Source organism: Mytilus galloprovincialis, chromosome 3 (genome assembly GCF_965363235.1).
Source record: "Mytilus galloprovincialis chromosome 3, xbMytGall1.hap1.1, whole genome shotgun sequence".
NCBI classification, from domain to species: Eukaryota; Metazoa; Mollusca; class Bivalvia; order Mytilida; family Mytilidae; genus Mytilus; species Mytilus galloprovincialis.
In genome coordinates, this window is record NC_134840.1 from 85,651,800 (window position 1) to 85,679,049 (window position 27,250).

Genomic DNA, 27,250 nt, shown 5'->3' on the forward strand with positions numbered 1-27,250 from the left:
TATATTAATTTTCTGGCATCACAAATGTCGTTTACACTATCCTGTATTTCATTTATTCATGATTATACTCTAAACTCAGGAGGATTTGGAGTTTGACTTAATGTAGACATGTAGACATTGTTCAAGACATTATGTTGACCTCTAGATAATCTTTTTATTTTTATATTGCTGATTTGCATTATATGATAACATTTTTTAATAATCTTCAGCACGAACATTCATCTGTTTGCAATATAATGAAGGAGACATAACAAAATCTGTTTACCTTTGGTAAGTTGCATCACATCTTCACATTCTTTTCCACCATTCAAAGCAGGTCTTATGACATATCTTACTCTGTATCTGGTTCCTGACGCATCAGGTCCAACCCAGCTAGACCAGTCAGACATGATACATGGTAGTGGTTCTGAAAAAGTTAAGGTGAACATTATTATAAAATAGTCAGATCATTCTAGAAAGAGGTAGATTCGTGTAGTTGTTTTTACATTATTACCCCCTGAATGAGTTCTTTTCTGTCAGATTATTTAGGAAGCCATAAACTTTTAAAATTACCAACCATTTCACAATTACGTTATAAAAAATTGTACAATCACATAAAGACTTCTTTTTTGTATTAATTTTATGGAAATTGTAAGCAAGAAAAACTAGATACATGTCCATTTTGATGTCCAGGGTGGTTCAAAATGAATAATTTGCAACAAGGGAACTTCATTTGTATTACAGTAAATCATAAATACCTTTGTTAATTTGAAGAAGATCATCATCACATTTCTTTCCACCATTCAAATCAGGTCTGATCACATATCTTACTCTGTAACTAGCTCCACTGGCATCAGGTGCACTCCATGCGGTCCAGTCAGACATGATACATGGCAGTGGTACTGAAGAAAAACAATAAGTTATATTCAATCTATATGTATCCATGTGATAATATACATAATAGTAATACTATATATGTTTTAATTAATCTGATTGGTCTATAAACTATATAGAGCTATAAACACGAAATTAACAACACCATAATACAAAACGACATAAATAGTATGTTCAAGTGGAGCGAAAAATGGCTATTACGTTTTCATCCAGACAAATGCAAAGTACTTCCAATTTCTACCAAATCCAATTATGGGCAAGATAGCACTTATAAAATGTCGACATACGATGGATCTGAAATCACACTAGAAACAGTTCAATCAGAGAAAGATGTAGGAGTAACTATAAATTCAAAGCTAAAGTTTGATAAACATATACAGACACAAGTCAACAAAGCAAACCAACTAGTTGGGATTATTAGAAGAACTTTTAAATATTTAGATTATAAAAGCGTCTGCCTACTATTTAAGCCATTAGCCCGTCCTCATCTTGAATATGCTAGTAGTGTATGGAACCCCCACAAAAAGAAAGATTTATAACTTTGACACTGAATACACCTATAACACCGGAAGTAGCACAAGTGTAGTTAGTGACGATGAACCAGAGCCAAATATAGAGGAGCAAACTGATCTCCTGCGTTTGGAAACACTTAGGTAGACTTAGGTAGTAGGTAGGTAGGTAGTGTGGATGTTGTTTATGAGGTTGCTTAAATTGTACAAAATTAATCACTTATATATATTTTAAAGCCTATTAGACACAGATAGATATTTTAAAGAAGATGTTTTGTCAGAATATAAATGTTTTCTTTAACGGTACTAAAATCTGGCAAACTTTCTCTATATTGATGACACAGTTTTAAGTAAAAGAGCATTGTAAAACTATATCTTATATTTTTTTATTCTGAAAACCCTTATTTAGACGAATTATATGTAATCATGCATTTTATTAAAAAGTTAATTGAAAAGGTCAATTAAGCCCAAAATGTGCCTCCTTTTCAAAACAAGACCTCATATGACCATCTTAAGTAATCCTGTAAGCTAATAATAACTTCATGATTTTACCTTTGCCAATTTGAAGAAGGTCATCACATTCTTTTCCACCATTAAGTGGAGGTCTAAGCATTGGTCTAACTCTGTATCTGGTTCCAGATTCATCAGGTTTACTCCATTCAGTCCATGGACCCATGATACATGGCAGTGGTACTGAAGATATCAAACATTTCATAATTAAATGTAATGCATAGAATGTTTAAACTCCCTAAGGCAAAGCTGACCATCAAAGATTTACATGTTTGGACAAAACTTTTTTTTTGGCAGGGGGTATTCCAATCTTTGGTCACCAGCATACCGGATGAACGTTATTCAAGAAACATGAACAAATTCAATAGACATTAGTATTATGCTTTTTTCTTCTTATCAAAGTGACATAATCAAACTACAGAAAATTGAGAAGAATTCTCTCCCATCAAATCAACATGAAGAAAACATGTGTATACGTACAACTGAATAGAAATGCTCTTTTTCAAACAGTATTGGTCAAACTGGATAAACAAAGCTCAATCTTCAAAAAAAAAGCTACCACTCTTGATCATCATTTTGGGAAAAAAAATTCTAAAATATTCTCTTCTAGGAAATCAAATTTCGTATATTTTTATATGGTTAACAGTGACTCATGTTTACAACAGGCAAACAGACAGATGAAGCCAGTGCTAGGGGGTGTCTTAAACTTTCAGTGAGGTGAGAGTTTGTTTTTCTCGGTGTTGAAGGTCTCAATGTAACTTTGAGATGAAGAAGAAACAGCAATAAAATGCTGTTCCTTAGCTACTTGTGTGTGTGTTTTTTTCTTGGTTGTGCATTAACTGATTTTGTGTCATGGATGGATACTCCATATCATTTGTTTTACTTTAACAGTAGTTATGCTTCATGGTACACACAATATACATGTATTGACTAATTTTATCACTTCTGGATATGAGATTTTAAAAAGAAAAAATCTTAAGTAATGTCATTTGAATCAAGATGTAAAAAAAATCTTTCAACCATAGATATAGTGGTTAAGTACCTTTCTTGAGTTGGAGAAGATCATCACATTTCTTGCCACCATTAAGATCAGGTCTGATTACATATCTGACTCTGTACATGGTTCCTGTAGCATCTGGTCCAACCCAGCTACTCCAATCACTCATGATACATGGCAGAGGTACTGAAAACAGAAATATTATTTATTATTCAATCAAGACTACAGTATTGTGTCATCTAAATATAAACAAATTTCAAATGGTAAAAAAAAAATAAAATTAAAAACAAATGTGTATACTCAATTTTAAAAAGTTCACACATCAACATTTATACTACTGTTGAATTATTAGGGCTCTCTCAGAAGATTATCAATCTCTTTACTTCACGTAATGACTTGTGAATAAAAAAAAATGCTTTATAATGTTTCAGCTTATGTAACACTTTTTGCTACATAAAATTAATCATTTCAATTCAAAAGAAGAAATTCAATAAGATAGTGATTAAAACAATTAACTAAAATATCAACCAATCAAAAGTGTTCTAGACAATTATAGTCTCACTGTGGCCATCTTGAATAATGACCTGGATTGTTGACTACTATTCCATCAAGCTCACCCATCCACATTGCAGGTGAATTATCAAAATTATCCGAAATAAAATTTGATAAAAAATAAATACAATCTTTTTTGCAACAACTCACCTTTGGTAGTGTCAATTAGTTCTTCTGGACAATCTTTTCCACCATTAAGAGCTGGACGAAGCACTGGTCTAAACCTGTATCTAGATCCAGATTGATCTGGTTGACTCCAGGCAGTCCAGTCCCCAACAATACATGGTAGAGAGACTGTAAAGCAGAAATCAGTAAATTATCAAAATGCTTTAAATTCTGTTTTTAAACAAACAAGCAAACCAGGAAATAAACTGTTCAGAGAACATGATATAGAGGTGAAAATATAGATAGATACTTTTAGAAGTTTGGCAAAACATCACTATATAGCTACATACATCCAAAATCATACAAGTGCTATCTTATTACTCTAAAAACTGTTCAGTTAATTTTTTTATACGGTTTCTCTTTTATTGGATCAGTTGAAGAACATAGATAAGTTATACAAAAAACACTATTTAAGAACTGGCCACTAGCAATAAAATGCACTTAAAAGTGGTTAATGGATAAATGGTTTCTGAACTGTAATGAAAAACTAATTCCTACCTTTCTTGACTGTCATCAAGTCGTCACATTTTTCACCACCATTAAGAGCTGGTCTAATTACTTGTCTGTATCTGTACATAGTTCCAGTCTGGTCAGGTCCGACCCAACTAGACCATGGACCCATGATACATGGCAGAGGTACTATAAAAAGCAAATGAATGAGTAATGATAAATAACTAGACAAAGTGAATAGTCTTACAATATATTTTAACTGTTCATCTTTATTATCCCAGAAATGAAAGTATTTTGAGAATTTTTTTTTCTAAAATATTATCCATTTTTTTCTGCTTATCAAATAACCCTATACCTGATCTGGGCATGCACAGGATTCATGATCAGATGTGAAAATAAGTGTATGTCTGCTGAGAGTTAAACATCTCTTAATTGTCATTTAAAGCAAATTTTCCTTGCCATCAATTGGGAGTGCCACTACTAAATGCATATACACTGTTGTTTTATGTCTTATTATCAAATTTCTTTTGATTACAATGTTGTCAGTTTTCTTCCAAGTTATGATGTTTGATTGCCATCATGATATATTTTCAACTTGTTTAAATCACGAATGATATAAACTTACCTTTGCCAATCTCAATGAGGTCGTCACATTTTTCGCCTCCATTAAGTGGAGGTCTGATCATGTATCTTACTCTGTATTTGGTTCCTGTGGCATCAGGTGCACTCCATGTGGTCCATTCAGACATAATACATGGTAGTGGAACTGAAATTAGAATTAAAAAAAAGTAGATAAAGTCTATTCTAGACATCTCTAAGATTGCAAAACAAGCCCATGAAAATATAAGAAGACTTTATCAAAATACTGTGATATGATACTTTTTATATAAATGAACAGTTTCAAGGTTGAAAATGGACATATCTTTTTGTAAATGGAGCAAATGTGAAATATGAAATGGATAAGGTAGCAGTAGATATTAGAGCTTAAGGGGACAAGAATTTGTATCATGTCTTTTTGCAGAAACAATAACATAAACATCATTTGTTATGTCACCCGATCGACAATGTCGAGTGACATATTGCTTTTCCTCTGTTTCTTTTTCTGTATTATTATTATTTTTCTTCCACCTAATTTTGTCCGACCGCTTTCTCGGAACCAAAGGAACCAATCTAAATGATACTTCACTATTTCAAGGAACCCTGACTTTCGAGTTGCAGTGCAACTTTGGAACTAAAAAATGGCTGCCGTTACCATGGAAACAGAACAATTGTGAAAAAATCCAGTTTTTGATTTTAATGAATTATTTGGATATGCTTTAACTCAGAATCATTATATTTTGATACAATGTAGGTGCCCACTATATACTGGTTTTGGAGGATTTTGGCAATCATTGGAACTACTATGTTGCCATGGAAACTACACCAAAAATTTCAAAAATATCAGAATGCTCCAAATTTAACGAAACTTTACATTAACGATGAGCAACATTGGTAGATGTGGAATTTGGCGTTAGAATTTCAAAAATGTCTGCCGTTACCATGGAAACAATGCAAAACAGGTCAAAATGGTTTAAAAACCTTAAAGTGGCATTTACTTTCTCAAAATGCTCCAAAATTGATGAAACTTAATAGGATTGTTGACTGTCAAGTCTGCATGAGACTTTTGAAGTTGGAATTTCAAAAATGGCTACCGTTGCCATGGAAACTGGAAAAATGTCAAATATTTTCGAAATGCTCCAAACTTAATGAAACTTAATATTATTGTAGACTGACATGTATAGATGAGACTTTTGACTTTGAAAATGTCAAAATGGCTGCTGTTGTCATGGAAACAACAAAAATGTCATGTTTTTAAAAATGATCTAAATGTACTAAAAATTTACAGAAAAATGTATAGCCATGCAAATATGTGCATTCACTGTTAAAAGTTTTTGAAATGGCTGCCGCTTAGTGGCAATGGGGGGAAGGGTGAGATCCGCTATTGCTTGCAATAGCAATTCTAGTTATAATTGTAATTTTTCTTTTCCTTAATTGTGAGCTACTAATAATTTTCCTTTTTAAACAATGGTTTGTGTAGGTTTTCAAGAAAGTAAATGCTTGAATATAAATGACTTTTGCATATGCCAAAAAAATTCTAACCTTTGCTAGTATCCATAAGATCATCATCTTCACATTCTTTGCCTCCATTCAATGCAGGTCTGATAACATATCTTACTCTGTATCTTGTTCCTGTAGCATCAGGTGCACTCCATGCAGTCCAGTCAGACATAATACATGGTAGTGGTTCTGGAATTGAAAAATTAATGTTGAAACTCAAATCTTTTGATAAAAACAATTCTGCAAATCACCTTTACATAGTATCAGATAACCTTAACAGAAAATTTAAAAAAAAAATATAATCCGAAAAATAAGAGACCTTAACATTGTCAGAGTCCATAGCGGTTTAGATCTAATCACTCCAGGAAGCCTGTATCACTCATACAAAAAAATAAAAATGGACATTTAAAGGCAAAAACTCTTATATAATTATAAGGAGTTGACTGTCTATGTTGATGCACTAGCTAGTAGATCTTATTTTGTTGATCTCTTTTGTAATTTACTTTTTTTCTCTATCCACTACAGCTTCCCGAAGAGAATTAAGTAAAATAAACATGGTTAAAATAACTTACGGTATAACTGATCGGCAGCTTCTTTTTTAAATATTATAAAAAAACACGGCCTACCACTACAACTATACATTCTTACACCTGTGTTTTAAATAACTAAAACATTGCACAGAACTTTACCTTTCTTAAGCTCAATGAGATCATCACATTTCTCTCCACCATTCATGGATGGTCTAATGACATGTCTGTATCTATACAAAGTACCAGAAGCATCAGGACCAACCCAGCTAGACCAGGTAGACATAATACATGGCAATGGATCTGAAATCAATAATTCAAAACTTAAAATTTTTTCAAAATTAGGCAAGAAATGGTGCACAAACAATGTAAATAAGATACAATTGGTGAAGTAATGAATTCTAGATAATGATGAATATAATATCTCAATAGGAAATAAACTAAAAACAGAAAAAATGTATATCAGGGAATTTCATAAATGCATACCATTTGATATAAGTTAATATTTTTCATACCTTAAAGACCCCTTTTGGTCAAATTCTTACATACATCCTTTGCTTTTAAATTTTTGGTTTGAGTGTTAAATACTTGTCTTAAAAAATTAGTAGATAGTTCTATACCAAATAAGTTACATACTTTTCTTATTTTCAATCAACTCTGGACATACTGGTCCGCCATTGATGTTGATTCTGACAACATTACGAACACGAGAAGAGCCACCAGTGTCATCTGTAGCACTCCATGGTCCCCATTCGCCAACAATACATGGTAAGGGTTCTACAAAAAGAGAATGACAAATAATGTTTTGTTTCATAAGTTTTCAGCTTATACAGAAATATTTTATTATCAATTAAACAATCCCTAAAGCAGAACAAATTGTTCAACTCTTGCCCAATTTTTGGGTAAAAAAAAATTGGAGTGTATTTTAAGAATTCAGTAGCTTTCATGAATACTTAAGGTAAAGTACTCTCCATTTAATGTTCATTTAGAATTTATAAAATTGCACAAACCTTTCTTGGATTCTATCATGTTTGGACAATCTTTTCCGCCATTGACAGAAGGTCTGACCTGCATACGGATACGTGTAATGGTTCCAGTCTGATCTGGTTTTGTCCATGGTGCCCAGTCACTGACAATGCAGTCAAGAGCAACTGACAGAAAGAAAAAAATATTAAGTCAATATAAAAGATTTTATTAGTTTAACATGATTTAACTGATTTAATTGAAACTAGGCACTTGTTAATTTTACTTCTTTTCTACAATAAGTAATATAAGTTGAACTGATTCACTAAATATGACAAATTCTCTTAGAATTGAGTTTTTTATTTTGCTATATAAATGTGGACCAAGATAGGAAACGCTTTAAATAGTGAATATAGGGCCTTTTTTTGGTCTGAACAATATCAGAAAATATACACTACAGCTCGGGTGAATTTTGCTTTGTCCACCGGCCCACCATGGGAGTGGGCACCGGGTGGACAACATTTCTACCTTGTCCACTCTGCCCACCCATAGGAGTGGGCATGCAATTTCTTTTGTTTAATCTAAAGACTTGCAAGTACAATTATTTGAAAAAAGCAGATAAGCATTTGTAATCAATATTTTTACAAAAAAAGAGATTATAGCTAGAGTGGGCACAGGTGGGCTGCCCACGGTGGGCAGGTGGAAAAAGCATATCCACACGGGATGTTCTGTATATATACATTGCTGTCCAAGATTTCAAAATTAATATATGCTCTTCATTTAAAATTTGCCAAGAGAGTATGCATGCAAGAAACAAAATGGTAAATTTACTTTAGTTTTTTCACCTGTGTGATTTCAAATTAAATAGAAAACATGTGTTTTAAACTGCTAGAAACAATTAAACTAAAATTGACCACTTTAAAATAAAGTTATAAAATTTCAAAGTTGCTATCAAAGAACATAACCAGTAACATATATTTGTACCTTTCTTTTGTTCAATGAGGTCGGGACATTTCTTTCCACCGTTTATAGGAGGTCTCTTTACGAATCTGACTCGAGAAAAGGTTCCTGTTTGATCTGGTCCACTCCATGATCCCCAAGGACTAGTAATACAATCCAATGGAACTGTAAATAATAAAATGAGACAGTAAGCTTCAGTTTCTAATCTTTCCTTTATTCCTTACCTTTACTTTGAAAAGGACTTACTTACAAGTGATGCCTTTACTAAAAAAAATATTTCTGGTAACCAGCATCTCATGTCAACGAATAGACTTACAGAAGAAGAAGAAGTTGAATCCTCATTGCAGAGATGACATTTTCAGGACGCAGAAACATAATTACTGTCAAAGCTACCATAAAAATAAAGTTTAATGATCATTAAGTTTGACATATCTGTCTGTTTATTGCATTTATTTATAAGTAATACAATAGTCGTTAAATCAAAATGCTATAAGCTTACAAAATCACCATACCTGTTTAATAGAAGATTTTTACCCAAACATAGCAAGATAGCTTTTTGACTGAACCTGAATTTGTGTGTAAACTGCATTGAGTGTTTTATTGATAACAAAACTTTAAGGCTGAAAGGAAGACAATTTCATTATAAATTACATCTTTTCATCTGTATTGCTTACCGTACAGATACACACAAGTGTATTGCCTGATTCACCTGCAAACATTTGTAAAAAAAATTTCAGTGTTTACCTGCTTTGCCATCTCCAGGTTGCGCTCCTGTGCCGTCGCCAGGTCCCAGCCCATTGCCTGGGCCAAAGGGACCAGTAAGATTGCTTTTATCGCAAAGCGCACATAAAGCTGTCATATTTGGGTTTCCCGACAATCCATCGGGGAAAATATTTGCAAGTGGACCAGTAAGCGGACCTGAAAAAATATTAATAGATTAGCAAATGTTTGGAAGCAAGCTAGTTCTTTTAACTTTCAAAGTTTCTTACAAAACACCTTGTTGCAAACAACTTATCATATAAATAAAATCATTTTTTCTAATCTTTATTTCAACTTGAAACATGTTTAATTCTACTTCAGGAGGGATCATAAAAAAAAAAAAAAAGATTTCCAGAAAAATAACATTCAAAAATAAAATTTTCCCTCAAATAACAAATAAATATTATAAAATTTATTTCTAACCAATAATAAATAATTTAAAAAATCAAATTAAATCTTCGTGTCTCACTGTTAAGCTTTTAATTATATTTCATTGAAAATAGAACTAAAGGAACTTTATAATAAAAAAAAGTTACCAAAGTGATCAAATTTAATCAAATTTACCTTCAAGCCCTGTATTTCCAGGGCCTAAATTATTTCTTCCATTAAGTGGACCTGTTAAAACATAGAATTAAATATCATGTTGTGAACAATACTTATTGCTGCAGTTTTTCAAATTCATTTCAAATCTAACAAATCATAATAAATTGTTGGTCTTCAAAATCTGACTGTTCAAACCCCCCATGCCTTTCCAGTTCACCAAGCCAAATTGAACTATCTAAAAAAGTTTAAAGGAAATTGTGATATGCATCTAGCATATAGTTATACCTTTTTACAATTGTTCATAAAAGCAAAATTGAAAATACATATATATTCTTTTTAGTTAAAACAAAAGCACTTTTCCATTTCATATTTTGTTGAATTTTACATTTTAAGATTTTTTATCTAAAAAAAGATAAATACTTAACAGTAGTTCGTTCAAAGGAATACAATAATGTGAAATGTCTCCAAATTTCTTTACAATTGTTAGAAGTTCATTTATGACATCCTTTCAATAAAGAGTCATCAATATTTGTTGTGAAAAATTCTGTAAGTACTGTTGCTAGGGATACAATCATCATCATATAAGAACCTTTATGGATAAAACTGGAATTTTCACTCAAAATTTACCTCCTCTTCCAGGTCCTCTTCCATTTCCTGGTCCTCCCCTATTTCTAGATGGTCCTCCTCCAGGTCCTCTGTTTCCTGGTCCAAATGGTCCTCCTGGTCCAAATGGTCCCCCCGGTCCAAATGGTCCTCCAGGTCCAGTATTTTCTGGTCCAAATTCACCTCCTGGTCCAAATGGTCCCCCTGGTGCAAATGGTCCTCCAGGTCCAAATGGTCCTCCTGGTCTTGATCCAGGTCCTCCTGGTCCAAATGGTCCTCCTGGTCCAAATGGTCCCCCTGGTCCAAATGGTCCTCCAGGTCCACTGTTTTCTGGTCCAAATTCTCCTCCTGGTCCAAATGGTCCCCCAGGTCCAAATGGTCCTCCTGGTCCTGATCCAGGTCCTCCTGGTCCAAATTCTCCACCTGGTCCAAATGGTCCCCCTGGTCCAAACGGTCCCCCAGGTCCAAATGGACCTCCTGGTCCTGATCCAGGTCCACCTGGTCCAAATGGTCCTCCTGGTCTCGATCCAGGTCCTCCTGGTCCAAATTCTCCTCCTGGCCCAAATGGTCCTCCTGGTCCAAATGGTCCTCCTGGTCCAAATGGTCCTCCAGGTCCACTGTTTTCTGGTCCAAATTCTCCTCCTGGTCCAAATGGTCCCCCTGGTCCAAATGGTCCCCCAGGTCCAAATGGTCCTCCTGGTCCTGATCCAGGTCCTCCTGGTCCAAATTCACCTCCTGGTCCAAATGGTCCTCCAGGTCCAAATGGTCCCCCTGGTCCAAATGGTTCTCCACCAGGTCCGTGTCCCGGTCCAAATTGTCCTCCTGGTCCAAATGGTCCTCCTGGTCCAAATGGTCCCCCAGGTCCAAATGGTCCTCCTGGTCCTGATCCAGGTCCCCCTGGTCCAAATTGTCCTCCTGGTCCAAATGGTTGCCCAGGTCCAAATGGTCCTCCTGGTCCTGATCCAGGTCCTCCATGTCCAAGTCCAAGTGGGAATCCATGACCATCTGGTCCAAATCCTGATCCATCTCCAGGACCAAGTCCATTAGGTCCAAGTCCATGTCCTGCAGGCAGTCCATTTGGTCCTAATCCATTACCTCCTGGTCCTAGTCCATTACCGCCTGGACCTAATCCATTGCCAGGTCCAAACCCATTAGGCCCACCTAATCCATGAGGCCATGGACCATTTTGACCAGAATGAGGTCCTATAAAACAGTTGAAACTAGTCAAGTGGTGTCTGTATATATTTAAATGTTCTAGGTACAACATAATTTTTTATTTTCACTTCATTATTTTTATCTAATTCATACATTCATTGTTGCATTGATTTTTTATGTTTTGTTACAAAAACAACTATGTAAATTCAAAAATTGGGTATTTTATTTACAATTTTATAAATAAATAGAAATTAGTTTCATAAAACATTGAATAAAAGTCATACTATCAGTGACCTTAGCTGGTAATCAACAGTTTACAAAAATGATTACTAGCCTCATAAAATACTAAAATATCTTTTTCAACTCCATGTAATTAAATTATTTTTTCTGAACTAAATAGGGGAGGAAATTTTCAATTTCATATGATTTTTTTCATTTTATCTTAATTTCTAAATTAATCATTCATAATTCATAATAAAAATTGTTACCTCCTGGCCCGCTATGCACTCCTCCTAAATTAGGAAGTCTATTTGCTAGCGCGCGTCCATCAGGGCCTAGGCCTGGGTGAAGCCCACCCAAACCTGCCCCATGAGGGCCTTTATTGCCATAACCTGAATGACCTGGAATGCAAATACACATTTCTCTGAAATATTATGTTGTAGATCATTGTATAAAGTGCATAACTCAAAACAATAAAAGTAAAAATTTGGAGGTTAAATATTTTTTAATTTGGACTGGACATATATATAAAAATACATTTTATTGCTTTTTTTAACATTTTATATTTATGAAATATGTTTTCCTATGGTTTTGTTTGTGAAATGTATTTTTTGTATGTTTGTATTCATATAATTTGTCAGACATTGTATAAGAGTTTTTATGACAATACATATTTGAAATGAATTGAATTATAAGTCAAGAGTGACTCTCTTATATATATTTTAAGCACAGGAGTAGGTCCGGTAAGGGCCGATCTCATGCTCAATTTTCAAGTTCATCTAAAGAAAGATTTTAGACACTTTCTAAACACTTGAGTGTCTATTTCAATTGATTCAATTAGTTAATGTGGAAGATTTTAACTTAATAAGTCATTTAAAACGCCCCGATTCAAGCTTAAATATGAAAAATCTATCAAATATGCCAAAAATCGTCATTTTTCAGATGGTTTTTGTCAAAAATGAAAGTGGCCGCATCCGCGTTCATCCTCAACCTTTATATATACAATGTTTTATGTAATATCATCAAATACAACTTATATTTCAATATTATGAATGAACACGAATGCGGTCACTTTCATTTCAGACGGAAACCATCTAAAATTTAACTAAAATGCTACAATTGTGAAGATTTCAGTAATTTAGCATGACTTAATGATGCTAGTACCCGATATATGTGCATTGTGTTGTCAAAAACAGCCCATATTTATGTAGCAGAAGCATTCTACTTTGCAATAAATATCTAAATGATTACATTTTCACAATTTTCTAAAACTGCTATATTTTGAGGCCAAAAAGGGGTCTTACTGAACCTACTCCTTTATAATACATAAATAATTTGTGCCATCTAGAAAAAGCGCTAGAAAGGGATTTATTTCATTTATTCATTGTAATTTACATCAAAAAGTTAAAATATAATTATATTTTAAGTTATTCTTGTTATCAGGGTTATAATAATAATAAAAATACAAAAAAGGATAGCTTGTGATGCTGTTTTACAAACTTTGCTCTAGGATTGGCCATGAATTCTATTAAAAAGATCAGTTTTTATCGAGGTTTTTATATTTGTGGTGTTCAAGACCTACATTTTAAGTGATACTTTACAAAATTACAGAATTCCTTGTAACATCAGAAAAGTCAATACTTATTATTTAAGCAATACATAAGTCTTTAACGGGTATTTTCGACTAATAGCCGTTACACCTGTCTCATGTTACAATTACTGGCTTACATTTCGGGTAAAACTTGACTCATATTATTAACTTCCATACCTGAATTTTGTCTGAAATGGCATCTATCACCGTGGTAATAAAATAGTCATTTTTTAAAACATCGAATTTCACAAACCTTTCTTACCGGATGTCAATTTTCTAAGTAACAAAGTATGTATCGGAACAGATAAGGGGAATTCCGGATTTAACTGTTTAAGTGCTTTTTCAAAATTAAACAAAAAGTTTGTTGTTTGTAAAAAGAAAATGAAAAAAAAAATTGAGAGATAACATTCAAATACTTATCAATTGTTCTAAAGAAAATACGAAAAGTTCATGTTTTATAAATCGACAATAGAACATTAAATAATGTACAGGTAGTCTGAGCTCTCAGACGCGCGCGGAATGAACTAGACAGCAAGCTGACATAAGAAGCAACAAAGTAATGTGTTTGCGCACACATGTTTATTGGTGATGCACACAAATCTGATAATACACTGTCAAAGAAAAGTGTTACTGAAATTAGTGAATTCGAGTTTTCAGTGAGTGAAACGGACGAAAATGATGCTACAATTTAAAAAAAAAACAAAGCACATCATGCATTCATATAAACATATTGAAAATGTTTACGCTTGCTATACTAACCTTGTCCAAGTTGTATCAATTCAGGACATGCATGACCTCCGTTTATAGGTGGTCTTTGTACAAATCTGATTCGTGACCTGGTACCCGTGTCGTCTGGCACTGACCAACTGCTCCAAGGACCAACAATACAAGGAAGAGGAACTATAAAATTGATAAATAATATTTATCAACATGTTTCAATAATCTAATTCTTGAAATAATTCCATTGTAATTTATACGATTTCAAATAATAATCTACTACAGAAAGAAAATATAAGATTGGTTTTCGTTTAGAAGATTTATACAGAATATAAACTCATTTTCAGATATATGTCATATTATCCTTAAAACATATCAAAAGTGTAGCTGCAATCCAAATTTAAACATACATCTATATATACATATGATTCGAGTAAATGGCCAGAAGCATCATAATTAAAAACAACAGGAGCTATTCCTTAAAATGAATTTTCAATGAAATTGATTGTAAGTTATTTTACGTTTTTGTCTAATATCTCATTTGAATTTTTTGCATATTTGTCTGAAATAACGACATAGCTGATTAATAACATCGAATAGTTTTCCCCTTTCATTTCTATCTCTGTTTAAGAAAAGATGCACAAACCCTTTTTCATTTCAATCAAGGCTGGACAAGCTGTGCCACCATTTAGGGCAGGACGTCTTACACATCTGGTTCTGTACATGGTTCCGGTATGGTCAGGGCCAGCCCATTCAGTCCATGGATTGACGATGCATGGCAATGGAACTGTTAAAAAGGTTTGATATTATTGCATTTTTTAAGTGGATAGTTCGGATTTTTGTTTGTCGGAATAAACAATGTCGCCCCCTTTAAAAAACACACAAGCCGAATTTTTCATTTCTCTTTATTCAAACTAGTTATCAAAAGTTAATCTAAGTTTTCATCCACGTCTGTTATATCAGGGTATGGATATTGATTGTGTGGGCATTATTATATATTCTCTAGACCCCGCCCAGATCCTCTTATATAGTAGATACGATATTTATTTTTATTTCCCCTCTTAGTTGTACAACAATTTACATTGATAACTTTGAAAGCTTCCTCTTTTGTTTATGCTTAAAATAATATTTCCATTTTAGTTTGAGTAATCAGTAGATAAGTTTACCTTTTTTGATTTCAATAAGAGGTGGGCAACCTTTTCCTCCGTTCATGGCTGGTCTAATAACCTTCCTGGATCTGTAGATTGTTCCTGTCTCGTCTACTTCGCTCCATTTTGACCACTCACATACAAGACAAGGCAATGGGACTGTTAGGAAATAAAAAGAAACGCATTCGGTTAAGCGGTCAATAATAGCAGTTTATCTGATACCAAAATACACAATTTTTCAGTTTGAGCATTCAAGATATAAACCGAGAAAAGCTCTCCGGACAGACAATTTTTTTTTTTCATTTTGATAATCTTGATTGTCTTATACTGAGGCCCCTCATGGGGGGGTCCTAGTAATCACATAATCGCCATTTTTTTGCCAATATAATCACATAATCATTAAATATTTGCTTATCTTTAGTAATCAAATAATCATAAACTAAAAATACAGTCCTAGGTAATCAAATAATCATGAAATTTTTGGCTTAATAATCAAATAATCATTAAAAAAACGGCCAAGTAATCACATAATCAAAAACCCCATGAGGGCCCTCTATACTATAAATTCAATATCACGTCAATTGAGAGTTAGTATTTTGAATACAGCAGCAAACGTGTTACCAAAAGATGATGTACCACTATCATTGATATTTATCATGAACATTTACAAACATTTGATTTTTTTTTAATGTGATGACTTTACCTGCTCGGTATTCCTCTATATGAGGACAAGGGCCAGCTCCATTCAGTGGATACTGTACAACCTTTCTATACCTCACAACGTGTCCTGACTCATCGGGAGTGGTTGACCAACTTCCCCATGGGCTAACTACACAATCGACCTTGACTAGTTAAAAGAGAGATAAAACAGTTTTCAGTATATATTCCATTTGCAGTTATAAAATCTATTGATCAAATGCGGAGTTGAAAGGTAAACTTATTGCGTAATTAAATTCATATCTTGTAGTCACTTGATAATTAAAGCTAAGTTGATTTGGACTTCACGTAAAATTTTTGGACTAATTACGAGTATGGAATCAGATGTCATTAAAATCATTCGTTTTGTTATTATTCTCTGCATGGCCTGAAATATCTTCCATCGTTAATTAAGTGACTACTATACCACAATTAGCAAACTCCTTTTAAGAATGTAAGCATGACAATTTCATTTCTACAACGAAATGGTCTCTTACTGTATACCTTATAACTTTAAAACTTTTTTATATAGATTGTATCATTTATAGTATTGCCATTAGTGGAGTTAAGATTTTAGCCCATTATACCCTTATTTGTTAATTAAGTGTGTTTGTAAGAGGTTTTTATATGAACTTTATGATATTGTACATTATCGTGTGTTTTTTGTACTAAAAAGGTATATTGGTTACGTTATAAATTGTTACTAGGATGGAGAGTTGTCTCATTGGCACTCATAACACAACTTTCGATATCTATATATAGTTATCGTTTCTTGTCCAATAGTTTTTGATTGGTTTAAAAAAACTCATGTAATTTCATAAATAGATCCAATGTTATATTTGTTTCGTGCATATGTTTTTTTTTGTTTTATTAAAATCTATATATAAATAAAATTGAGAATGGATCATGTTTTTTAATTTTTTTTTTAAATCAAAACAAGTGTGGACACAGATCAGTACGGATAGTAACCCGATAATTGTATAGGCGTTAGTATATTTTTCTAAGGCGAGTTTATGAATGCTGGTTTATTAAAATAATATTTTTTTTTCTTTACACTGTTGTTTGCCATTTTTATGAGACACTTTATGATATGAAGTAAGGATTAAACACAGACAAACGTGTAAACAGTCTGCAGTTATGCATAGGAATGTCTACATGTCACTGAATATGCATGTAAATGACATTTATTAGTTAACATGGATGTTTTCATGAGTTAAGATATAAATACTACTTATTTTCTTTCTTTTTTTATTGACATTCTTCTTTAATAAATAGAGTTTTAGTATTTTGTAACAGATTTTCGTCGATTAGTTTTAAAGAAAGACTCCGTTGATTCAACGTTTTAATATTGGCAACATATGTGGGTTGGATAAAAAAATCTACATACTGTCGGAATTTTCAATTCAAAATCAATTAAGCATAAGGGAATGTCTTCTAAAACGGACGATGAAAATTTCTCATTTATATTCATTTTCTTTTTTTGCTAAATAACAATTGAAAGCTGTTATATTTTCAACCATAAAGTAATGTTTTGAGTTATATATTTTCAATGTAATTAGAAACTGCATAATACTTTTTTTTTAATATAGATTTTGCATTTTGGCATTTATATACAATTTAATATCGCAGGTTTGAAAGATTAGAAAACAAACATATGCTTCTCATTTCCGTGCGAATGCCACGTCTTTCTTACATAATTTTTATCAAGACCAAAAGAATAGAAATCCAAAACATTCCAAAATATAAAACTAGTCGTTTACAAAACATAGACCTGTTCGCTAAAGTTTCTAGGGATTTTTTTCGTATTACTAAAAGATTAAAATTTAGACTTATTTGTTTTCATATAGAAATATGTATATATATGTGCAATTATCTAAAATATTACGCTCTATGTCAGAAGAATTTGACTTTCAAAGCATCATTTCATCAAGAAATATGGAAATGAAAAAACAGCGCTTTTTTTAAATGCACTGCTTAACAATATTTAGAATAAACAAAGGGTTAAAAGTAATAGTAGAAATTGGATTTGATTGACATCTTTTTTTAAAGGAATATATTTTTTTCTAATAAATTTATGCTTGAAATTATTGTACCATATTGGTCACGGGAACAGAGTTATCTATTTCTATTTAAAACTTCCACAAATGCAAATCGTTCATTATTTATTTGTTTGCATAATGTATCAAAATTACATGAATGCAAATAATGTATGATTTTATTTCAACTGTTTAATCGGCAGCCATATGAAATTCCCTCGCTGAAACTGATAAAGAAAAATTCAACAGTAATGTTGATCATAACTGATATCACAGTGTTTTAAAGCAAAAAACTGATCATTTATTACGAACATTGCAATTATGCAAACTAAATCATTGTTCTAATTTAGAAGCCTCATAAACTATCAAATGAATCGACTATCTAGAAAATCTTTCAATTCAACAGAAAATTTAAGCCCGATGACGATTTCAAAAGTCGATATTTTAAGTGACTTAATTTTTATACTTTTTTGCAATATATATGAAATCAAGTTGAAGTGCTTCTAACATGTAATTGATACTAGTTATATAGTCGCGTACGTCGGCACTTTATGCTAAGTTCATTTCAACTGTTTATTTGTCACATAAAAGACTCTCTAAATCGTTAATTTTCAATGGATAGTTCTGCAACGTGTTACATATGGTAACGCCTTTATAACTCCTAACTCTGTCTAATAACATCTCAATAAAAATTAACAGGATATCATATAATTCCATTTTATTAGATAAACTTCATTATTATTGACACGCGCAAGTAAAGTCATGAATATATTGCAAATCATTAGAATACGTTACGGAATGTGCAGAGTAGATTTATTGATGACGCATAATCTACATTTTATATTCGTAGTTCGCCGACCTATGGTTGTCAATTGATGAATCTAACTTTCAAGGAAAAATATTGTTTCTAGGATAAAGTATTTTGAGAAGCAGAATTACATCCCAGCTCCTTTGTTCTAACAGGGGTGATCTGAGCCGGATCACCCCTACCAGATCACCCCTGTGTGAGTTTCTTTATTATGCATGCTTTCCTTTGTTCTGTAACATTTCGGCGGGAATGTCAAATCCACTATGAAACTTATAATTAAATATAAAAATTATATCGAAAAGACTATCTATCAAAATTCACGTAGAAAAAATCCAGTGTATATGCTGGGATTCGAACTCAAGACCTTTAGCATATCAATCCACGACACAACCACTACACTAAGACGACTGGATACGAACTATCAGTAATTTAACATACTTTAAGGAAGCAAGATATTTTCATAAGTGGGGAGAGTTGGCAGACCTTTATTCAGTGGGGTTTAAACCCTTTTCGTTAATAAGTGAGTTGTCAGTGATTGTTCAGTTTGATTTTACACTTTTTCAAAAACTGGGGCAAGTCGGTAAACAAGAGTGGGGCGATTTTTTTCATAAAGTGGCGATATAGGTTGGGCTGATTGGCCAGTGAGGCGAGTTGACATTGTTTGATATCTACTCATCGTGTTCGGGGGTCAAAAAGGGTATAAATCATATAGTAATGTATAAAGTATATTTTAATGGTTGTGTGGCGTTCTAAACTAGATTTTATGAATTGTAAATGGTTTTTCGTCTAATCTAAAACAGCTGGGATGTAAAATAGTTATCCCACTCGGACTTGGTGTGTCAGTGTTAGATCACCCTCTGGCCTCCGGCCATCGGGGTGATCTTACACTGACACACCAAGTCCGAGTGGGATAACTATTAATGATCATATGACACATTTATTTTTTACCTGACCATCTTTCTATGTAATCTGTTCTGAATTATCTGAACAATAATCTGTTTGGTCATTTTGAGATGATCTGATTTATCTAAACTATTTCTTTTTGGTTATTTTGAGAAGATCTTAATTATCTGAACTGGACAAAAACCTGTTTGATTATATTGATATCATCTGATTTATCTTAACAACTACGTGTTTGGTCATTATGAGATCATATTATTTATTTTAAAAATGACATGTTATGCTATGTTGTAATTATAGGAACTAGCTAACAATAGTCCGTATGATCATTTTGACTTGATCTGAATTACCCGAACAATGACGGGTGGGCTCATTTTCATTGTGAGATGATCAAAATTATCTGAAAAATAATCTTCAAATGTTAAAGTTGAAATGATCTGTCTTCTGAAATATCTGAACAATGCTCAGTTTGTTCATGTTGAATTGGTCTGAATTATCTGAACTCTTATTTGATTGTTCCGGTGAAGATGGTCGGAATAATCTGAACAATAACCTGTTTGTTCATGTTGAGATGAACCGAACAATTTGAACAATCACCTATTTATTCCATGTTGAGAAAATCTGAATAATCAGAACAATGACAAGTTTGATCATGTTGAGATTATCTGAATAATTTGATCAATGACCAGTTTGCTCATGTGATCCGAGACCACAATTATTTCGTAGTGCATTTCTTTTAGAAGATAAATGAAAATTTAAAAAATCCCACCTGCGCTTTCTCAATGAAATTTTTACAGTGTGTTGTACTACTTTTGGGACAAATTATATCAAAATTATAGAAAACTTCATCGGCTCTAACTCAAAATATGGACAATTTTATGTTTAGGGCGTCTTGAAATCTTTTGACAGCTTCCGAAGTGCTAATTTTCAACTTTTTTCAGCTGGACCAAATCACTACTTTCCTTTAAAATTTTGAACCCAAATTTTTTTACAGTGTAATTTCACCCCCTTCTTGCAATTTGAGGCATTAAACATGGAGAAATAAATTTGGAAGAGGTATAAAAATTAATGGCAAGTAACCAATGTCAACACTAGGGATTATATTTGTGAACAACAAAAACAACGAAAATCAAGGGACGACAATTGTGGTTTCGAACCATGTTGTGATGTTTTGATTTATGTTTTTCTCACTCTTTTTTAAAACTTTATAAGTTTTAAGATAAGGAAAAGTTGTCTTTAGTTAGTTTTAGATTCTCCTTTCGACATTTTCGTCTTCAGTTTTTTAGTAGTTGATGCTCTTTGGTTTCCAATGATTAATTTGGAGCCATTAATGATAAAGACAATTTTGCGTGTCGAATTAGTTTCATTATCTTTCTATTTTGTATAGCTAACATTGAGTAGTGGGCTGCACAACCTCGAGTCTAACGTGGTCCCGTCGCATGTGTTTTTGTATTGGCCTGTTCAAAATTCGATGATTAATATTTGAAAAAAAAAAAAAACTCATAAAAAGATATAAAAAGTTATTGATTCTAATGTTATTGACCGTTTGCACATGCATCGTATTGATGCTTTCGAATCTCTTGTCGAATTTACCTTTTGAAAATTAGTGTGGCTGTGTTGTAATTTTGTACTTTTGAACAATCTGAACGAGAACAGTTCTGGTCATGAGTTAATAATCATAATTCCTTTTATAGTAACACGTACGGAATATAGCGTTCGGCTTTCTTTCATTTTAACATTGAACTATGTGTTAAAATATTGTCTTTTTAAACATATAAAAAGCACTTTTAGCCAGTTTTGACATGACTGAGGATGCATATTATCAACAATTTACTAGTAGTTAGATTATGGGTAACTAAAAAATCTTAAAGCATTTGATAATCTATGGACGACAAAGAACATTGTTGTAATCCGATACTGATGTTCAGGGAGATAACTCTTAAAATCAGTTATACGTTCATAAAAGCCAAGTTTGATCAATTTGTTTTAAGCATTTACCTGAAACGGATTGGAAATAATCTATTTAATCTTGAAGCTCGGAATGTATTTATGAAAATGGTTAACACAAACAAATTACGAGTGATTTTATGATTTATATTACTTAACCTAGGTCTACCTCCTTTACGTCCATAAAAACAGCTTTTCAACGTTTGTACTAGTTTATTGACTTTCAAATATTTTTGCCTCGATCATTAATAAAGAAGCATAAATTGTCGAAATGCATCTGGTTCCAATAAAATTGGTTCCGTTGATGTTATTGAATAATTAAGTAAAAGACCCTTAACATGAAAAAATGATAAAAAAAAAGAAGACTGGCAAACATGAACTTTATAAAGGCAACAGTAGTATAAAAAGTCATAAATCAATTGAGAGAAAACAAATCCGGGTTACAAACTTAAACACATCAACTATAAGAGAAAAACTACGAAACAACAGTATTACGGAATTGCAACAAAACAAATGCCAATATAGTATACACAGATTACATACATATAATTAACACGTTACGATACACACGAGTCCCCATCAACGAATAAAGTAGATTATATCAATATATGTCGTTGAAACCCACAAAACATTTCGTCAAACATGGTCCTTTTTTCAAATCTAATATGATAAGAAGTAGCTTAATTAATGAACTAAATTCTTAGATGCATGGATTCAGAAATAATCGTGATGTTGATAAATAATGGGGTCATCCTTGGTGATTGATTGCATAAAATTGATCAGGAAAGATTATATTTTTTTTGCTTATAATTGTTTTTATCAAATTGAAATCACCACCTACTCTTTTTTATCTATAGATATGATCTTGACACTTAAGTTCAGTAATGTCAAATGTGGTGTTCTTTCTATCGACTATATCAAATATTTTATTATAACAAATTTATTCCAAAAAGTGAAATATTTTTAACATCAACAACCTTGTTAAAATGATGTAATTATCTAAGAACTGTTTAGTTAAGGAACTGTTTAGTTAAGGCTTGTGTGGTCAAGGAAAGTGACAGTTAACCTCTCTCATATTCGAAGATGCACATGCACCATTAAAAATTAAATAAGGGAACTCTGGGTTTATCATGTGCAATCATATGTAAACAATAGTTCAACACAAGGTAGATAAAAAAACAACTCTATACATCAATCATTACTCTATATTATGATTTAAAAAAAAATCAGTCTAAATCACACACATATATATATATTATAAGTGTAACTTAATAGCGAGGTGCGACTGTATAGAGAACTGCTTCTACCAATACCTCGAATAATATCTTTAATATAGAAATTGTAAATGTAAAAAACCTTACCTCTTTTGTATTCAGTACAAGGAGGACAAGATTGACCACCGTTAAGTGGATGAACCAATGTGTCCCTTTTTCGATTGTAGTTACCAGGAGCGCCATCTATGGCAACCCAGTCGCCCCATGGCCCCATCTTGCAGTCGATTGTGACTGTTTGAATAAAAAAAAAAAACAAACATGTAGTGACTGAAGCTCGTAGAGAATTCATCTCTATGATAATAAACAATATAACATAATGCTCCTTTTTTCCCCCGTGCAATATTATTTTCATTTATACTCGCTATTTAGAAATTGTTTTATATGGATGTCGTTAAAGTTGTCAAGTTCAATTTTTTGACCAGATCACTATATTTTCTTTAGCAGTTTCATTTCCAGTGACTATTAACTTCAAGAAAAGCTATTAACATTTTGAGTTCAAGAACATATAAACTAGGTTTTAGATTTTTTACTGTTAAAGTCTCTTGACTAGTTTATGCATAAAAAGTTGTATACTGTGGATTCATTTATTTCCGTGAGTATCAATTTTCGTGGATTTAGGAAAAATTAGATTGTCTTGGAAATTTAATTTCGTTCATTTGCCAGTTCCTGCATACAAAGCTTATATAAAATTTGTAATTTGTTGACCATTTTGAAATCGTGGTTCACCTGTACCAACGGAACCTAAGAAAATTGGTATCCAACGAGTAATAATGAATCCTTGTATTCAATGCCATTAATGTAGACGAAACGCGCGTCTAGCGTACTAAATTATAATCCTGCTACCTTTGACAACCATAAGCATATTAAATTTTTAAAATAAACTTTTTATCAATGTTGATGACACTGGTCCTTTTCTTGAAAAAACATGTTCTCCATGTTTTTGTTTCTTAGAATAGTTCTTACGAACTGTTAAAAATTTGTTTGAAAAGGAAAATGTTTCAATTTTGTCAAAAAGTATCCGTATTTGGATTAGGCTCACGTTTAAACAACAAATTATTTTTATTGCTAAGACTTACCAAGTTTCGTTTCAACCAATACTGGACAACTACGTCCACCATTAGTTGGCGTTGTTTTCACTTGTCTGAAACGACTAGAGTAGCCACTAGCATCGGGTTGACTCCAGGCACCCCAGGCAGATACTACGCAGTCAACAGGTTTAGTATAGCTGCCGTATCCGTATCCCGGTGGAGAATAGTTCCCTCCCTGCTGACCAGCGGCCGCAGCATGTCCACCTCCATAGCCTGACGAATGTGTCGAAGCTCCGTATCCTGCTGAGTGTGTTGCGCCATATCCAGATGCATGTGCTGTTGCAGATGCGTGGGCAGAAGCTTGTGCATGTCCGCCTCCGTAACCAGTAGGTTGTGCCCACCAAGCTTTTACCTGGCCGGCGAAGGCCAGTAAAAGCAAGGGCCCTAAAATATTCATCACTGCCTGAAAAAAAAATCATAAGATAAAGACGCTGTTGAAATATAGTTATAAGCATTAATTTTCCCTTTAAATACGTCAATCCTCATATCTTAACCTATATCTAGGAATAGTTTGTTGCAAATTCAAATAAATAGGCCCACTAAAATGGTGGACGTATGAAAATAGTCGAATGATCTCTTGATTAGGTCTAACAAAGCTAGGAAACGATTGTGGTTTATTTTTTATGTACACTGTTTAACTATCTGTTGAACTATATGGATCACTGCTGTATGCTTTGATAAACTAAGCTAATGATGTAGATTGCAAGGAACACAATGTAAACTATGGAGAAGTAAGTATAGATAAAGGCAACAGTAGTATACCACTGTTCAGCAGACATAAATCGATTTATAAAAAAAAAAAACAAAAACGAATGCAAACTAAAATCGAGTGAAAAATCAACTAGAAGAGAAAAACAACGGAACAACATAAACACTGAACTGCAACAAAAATAAACGCCGATATACATGACTGACTTAAATAACTTTATAACAATTTAATTTGATAAGGGTTTAAGATTGTTTACTATGTTGAAATCTCTTGTTTTTTTTTCGAAGCATATATAGTTAAGTTTGTCGCATTAAAAATGTCATCTTTCATGCTTAAAATTTCTATGCTTTTATTTGAAATTCCATGTTATATGCACTCTAACAAAAAACAACTTAAAACAGTAATGAAGTTCGGAACATTAAAGATTCTTCGTACTAGGTAAGATTACCCCTCCTTTCGCTTTGTAATATTTTCCAAATGGAGTATATAATACGAAATACATTAACTATCTTAATTAGTAAATAGCATTATCTTTTAAAAACATTACACCGAAATGTAAATAATACTGATATTATCGAAAGTGTCGCTTTAACATTCAGGAACACTACAAACGTGTAGACAAAACAGGTTACATGGAGATAAATGTAAATAAACTCATCATAGATACCAGGACTAAATTTTGTATATACACCAGACGCGCGTTTCGTCTACAAAAGACTCAGTGACGCTCGAATCCAAAAAAGTTAAAAAGGCAAAATAGAGTACGAAGTTGAAGAGCATTGAGGACCTACATTCCTAAAAGTTTTGCCAAATCCAGCTAAGGTAATCTATGCCCGAGGAAGAAAAGCTTTAGTATTTCAAAAATTCCAAATTTTGTAAACTCTATCAATTCATTATTTTTAGAACAATAGAACAAACATAATCTCTAAACCAGATCTTCAAATGCACCAATGACAACAAAGACAAAAGAAAGAAAAACGAAATAAAAAAAATTAAATGATAATCATTTAAATGCGGAATCAAATTATGTACAACATAATTTTATTAAACTTATTAAAACATACCTGCCATAGCTAATTATATTTGAAACTATATCGAAAACTACTTAAAACATTTCACACTTATTTTGAATTTATTTTGAGAGGACCGGACAAGAATTATTTCAGAACAGTCAAAGATACCGTTAGAAAATGGAAACTAAAAAATGGACTTTTAAGAAATAAAACCCAACATCTTGTTGTCTGTTCAAGAAAATATGCTTATTATAACTTTTTTTTTAAATAAATATTAAATTAACAGTACCTTCTATACTAGATGATTGTTTCGATAATAATCTTCAGTGATACTCTTAGCCAAACTATTAGCCAAAAAAATGAAATCCAAAACTTATCAAAAAAAAATAAAGATTATAAATTAAAAAGGACAATCAGTATAGCCTAAACCGGTCAAAATGTGTTCTTCCCTTCCGCTATTGAAATGTCTTGAACAGTTACATACTCACAAATTGAGAACACATTAAACAGTGAAATAAAACACTGATTATAATAATTATATCCTTGTTACATCCAATATGAATTTCTATTAACTCCTTTTTCTCATATTCCAAACATGGACATTTTGGCGGGAAAGCTTACCTATCGGTTGATGAAGATGCAGTGATGGGATGAATACCACAGACTCTGGCATTCTAAATTCTTTATATACCAACAAACCTGCATCATAAACATTTTATTGGATATTCAAATGTGACGAAATGAAAGGATTACTTAGAATTATGATAAACATTTGCAAATGTAAGTGACATATGGTGACTAGGTTAAGGTTCACATTTCAGACACTCGTTCTATAGGAACTTTATGGAACCTCTCCTTTTGCGTAAAGTACTTTTTTGTGGAATTTTGTTTATGTAAAAATATTCTATTTGGTGCAGTCGTTTTGTAATTAACATAATCAGTTTAAGCAGAAAATCAAAGTAGGATGCGTGAAAAGATGCAGACATAAACTTATGTATATTAAATCAGTTGCAAAATTATATCATAATTTATTGTTTAGATTTAATCAGATTTTCCAATCATGGTTATTGTTTATTTATTCGAAAAATTAAATTGTTTGTAAGGCAAATATGCTTTTACGCATTATTTAACGTTATACACAGTTATCATGATCTTTGTGCAATTGATTTGTTCAGTTCTCTCACTAGATTTAACAGTAAAAACACAAAAATACTGAACTTCGAGGAAATTTCAAAACGGAAAGTCTCTTATCAAATGGCAAAATTAGAAGCTCAAACACATCAAACGAATGGATAACAACTGTCATATTCCTGACTTGGTTTATGCATTTTCTTATGTAGAAAATGGTGGATTGAACCTGTTTAATGATTGCTAAACCTATCACTTGTATGGCAATCGTATTAAAACGATTGAGACAAAATTATTTAATTAAGGTGGTACC

The 27,250-nt window shown here is 32.5% G+C and overlaps 2 protein-coding genes across 2 annotated transcripts in view; both read right to left on the reverse strand.

Moving 5' to 3' along the window:
* Positions 1-10,107, reverse strand: part of LOC143066844 (uncharacterized) — a 47,148-nt gene extending 37,041 nt beyond the window's left edge. The window contains exons 1-15 of the mRNA XM_076239655.1: positions 10,101-10,107; positions 9,927-9,977; positions 9,348-9,521; positions 8,628-8,768; positions 7,691-7,831; positions 7,317-7,457; positions 6,843-6,983; positions 6,196-6,342; positions 4,682-4,822; positions 4,105-4,245; positions 3,592-3,735; positions 2,935-3,075; positions 1,935-2,075; positions 738-881; positions 266-406 (exon numbers count right to left, since the gene is read on the reverse strand). Of these exons, the coding sequence (XP_076095770.1) occupies positions 266-406; positions 738-881; positions 1,935-2,075; positions 2,935-3,075; positions 3,592-3,735; positions 4,105-4,245; positions 4,682-4,822; positions 6,196-6,342; positions 6,843-6,983; positions 7,317-7,457; positions 7,691-7,831; positions 8,628-8,768; positions 9,348-9,521; positions 9,927-9,977; positions 10,101-10,107 (1,936 nt within the window). The remainder of the gene's footprint in view (positions 1-265; positions 407-737; positions 882-1,934; positions 2,076-2,934; positions 3,076-3,591; positions 3,736-4,104; positions 4,246-4,681; positions 4,823-6,195; positions 6,343-6,842; positions 6,984-7,316; positions 7,458-7,690; positions 7,832-8,627; positions 8,769-9,347; positions 9,522-9,926; positions 9,978-10,100) is intronic.
* Positions 10,108-10,427: 320 nt separating this feature from the next.
* On the reverse strand, positions 10,428-26,523 carry LOC143066845 (uncharacterized). Its single transcript, XM_076239657.1, has 9 exons — positions 26,509-26,523; positions 24,076-24,490; positions 23,087-23,230; positions 16,042-16,185; positions 15,357-15,497; positions 14,837-14,977; positions 14,233-14,373; positions 12,152-12,283; positions 10,428-11,711 (listed from the first exon to the last, which is right to left on the reverse strand). The coding sequence occupies exons 1-9, from the start codon at positions 26,521-26,523 to the stop codon at positions 10,522-10,524; spliced, it is 2,463 nt and encodes an 820-aa protein (XP_076095772.1). The 3' UTR covers positions 10,428-10,521.
* Between the last annotated feature and the right edge of the window lie 727 nt (positions 26,524-27,250).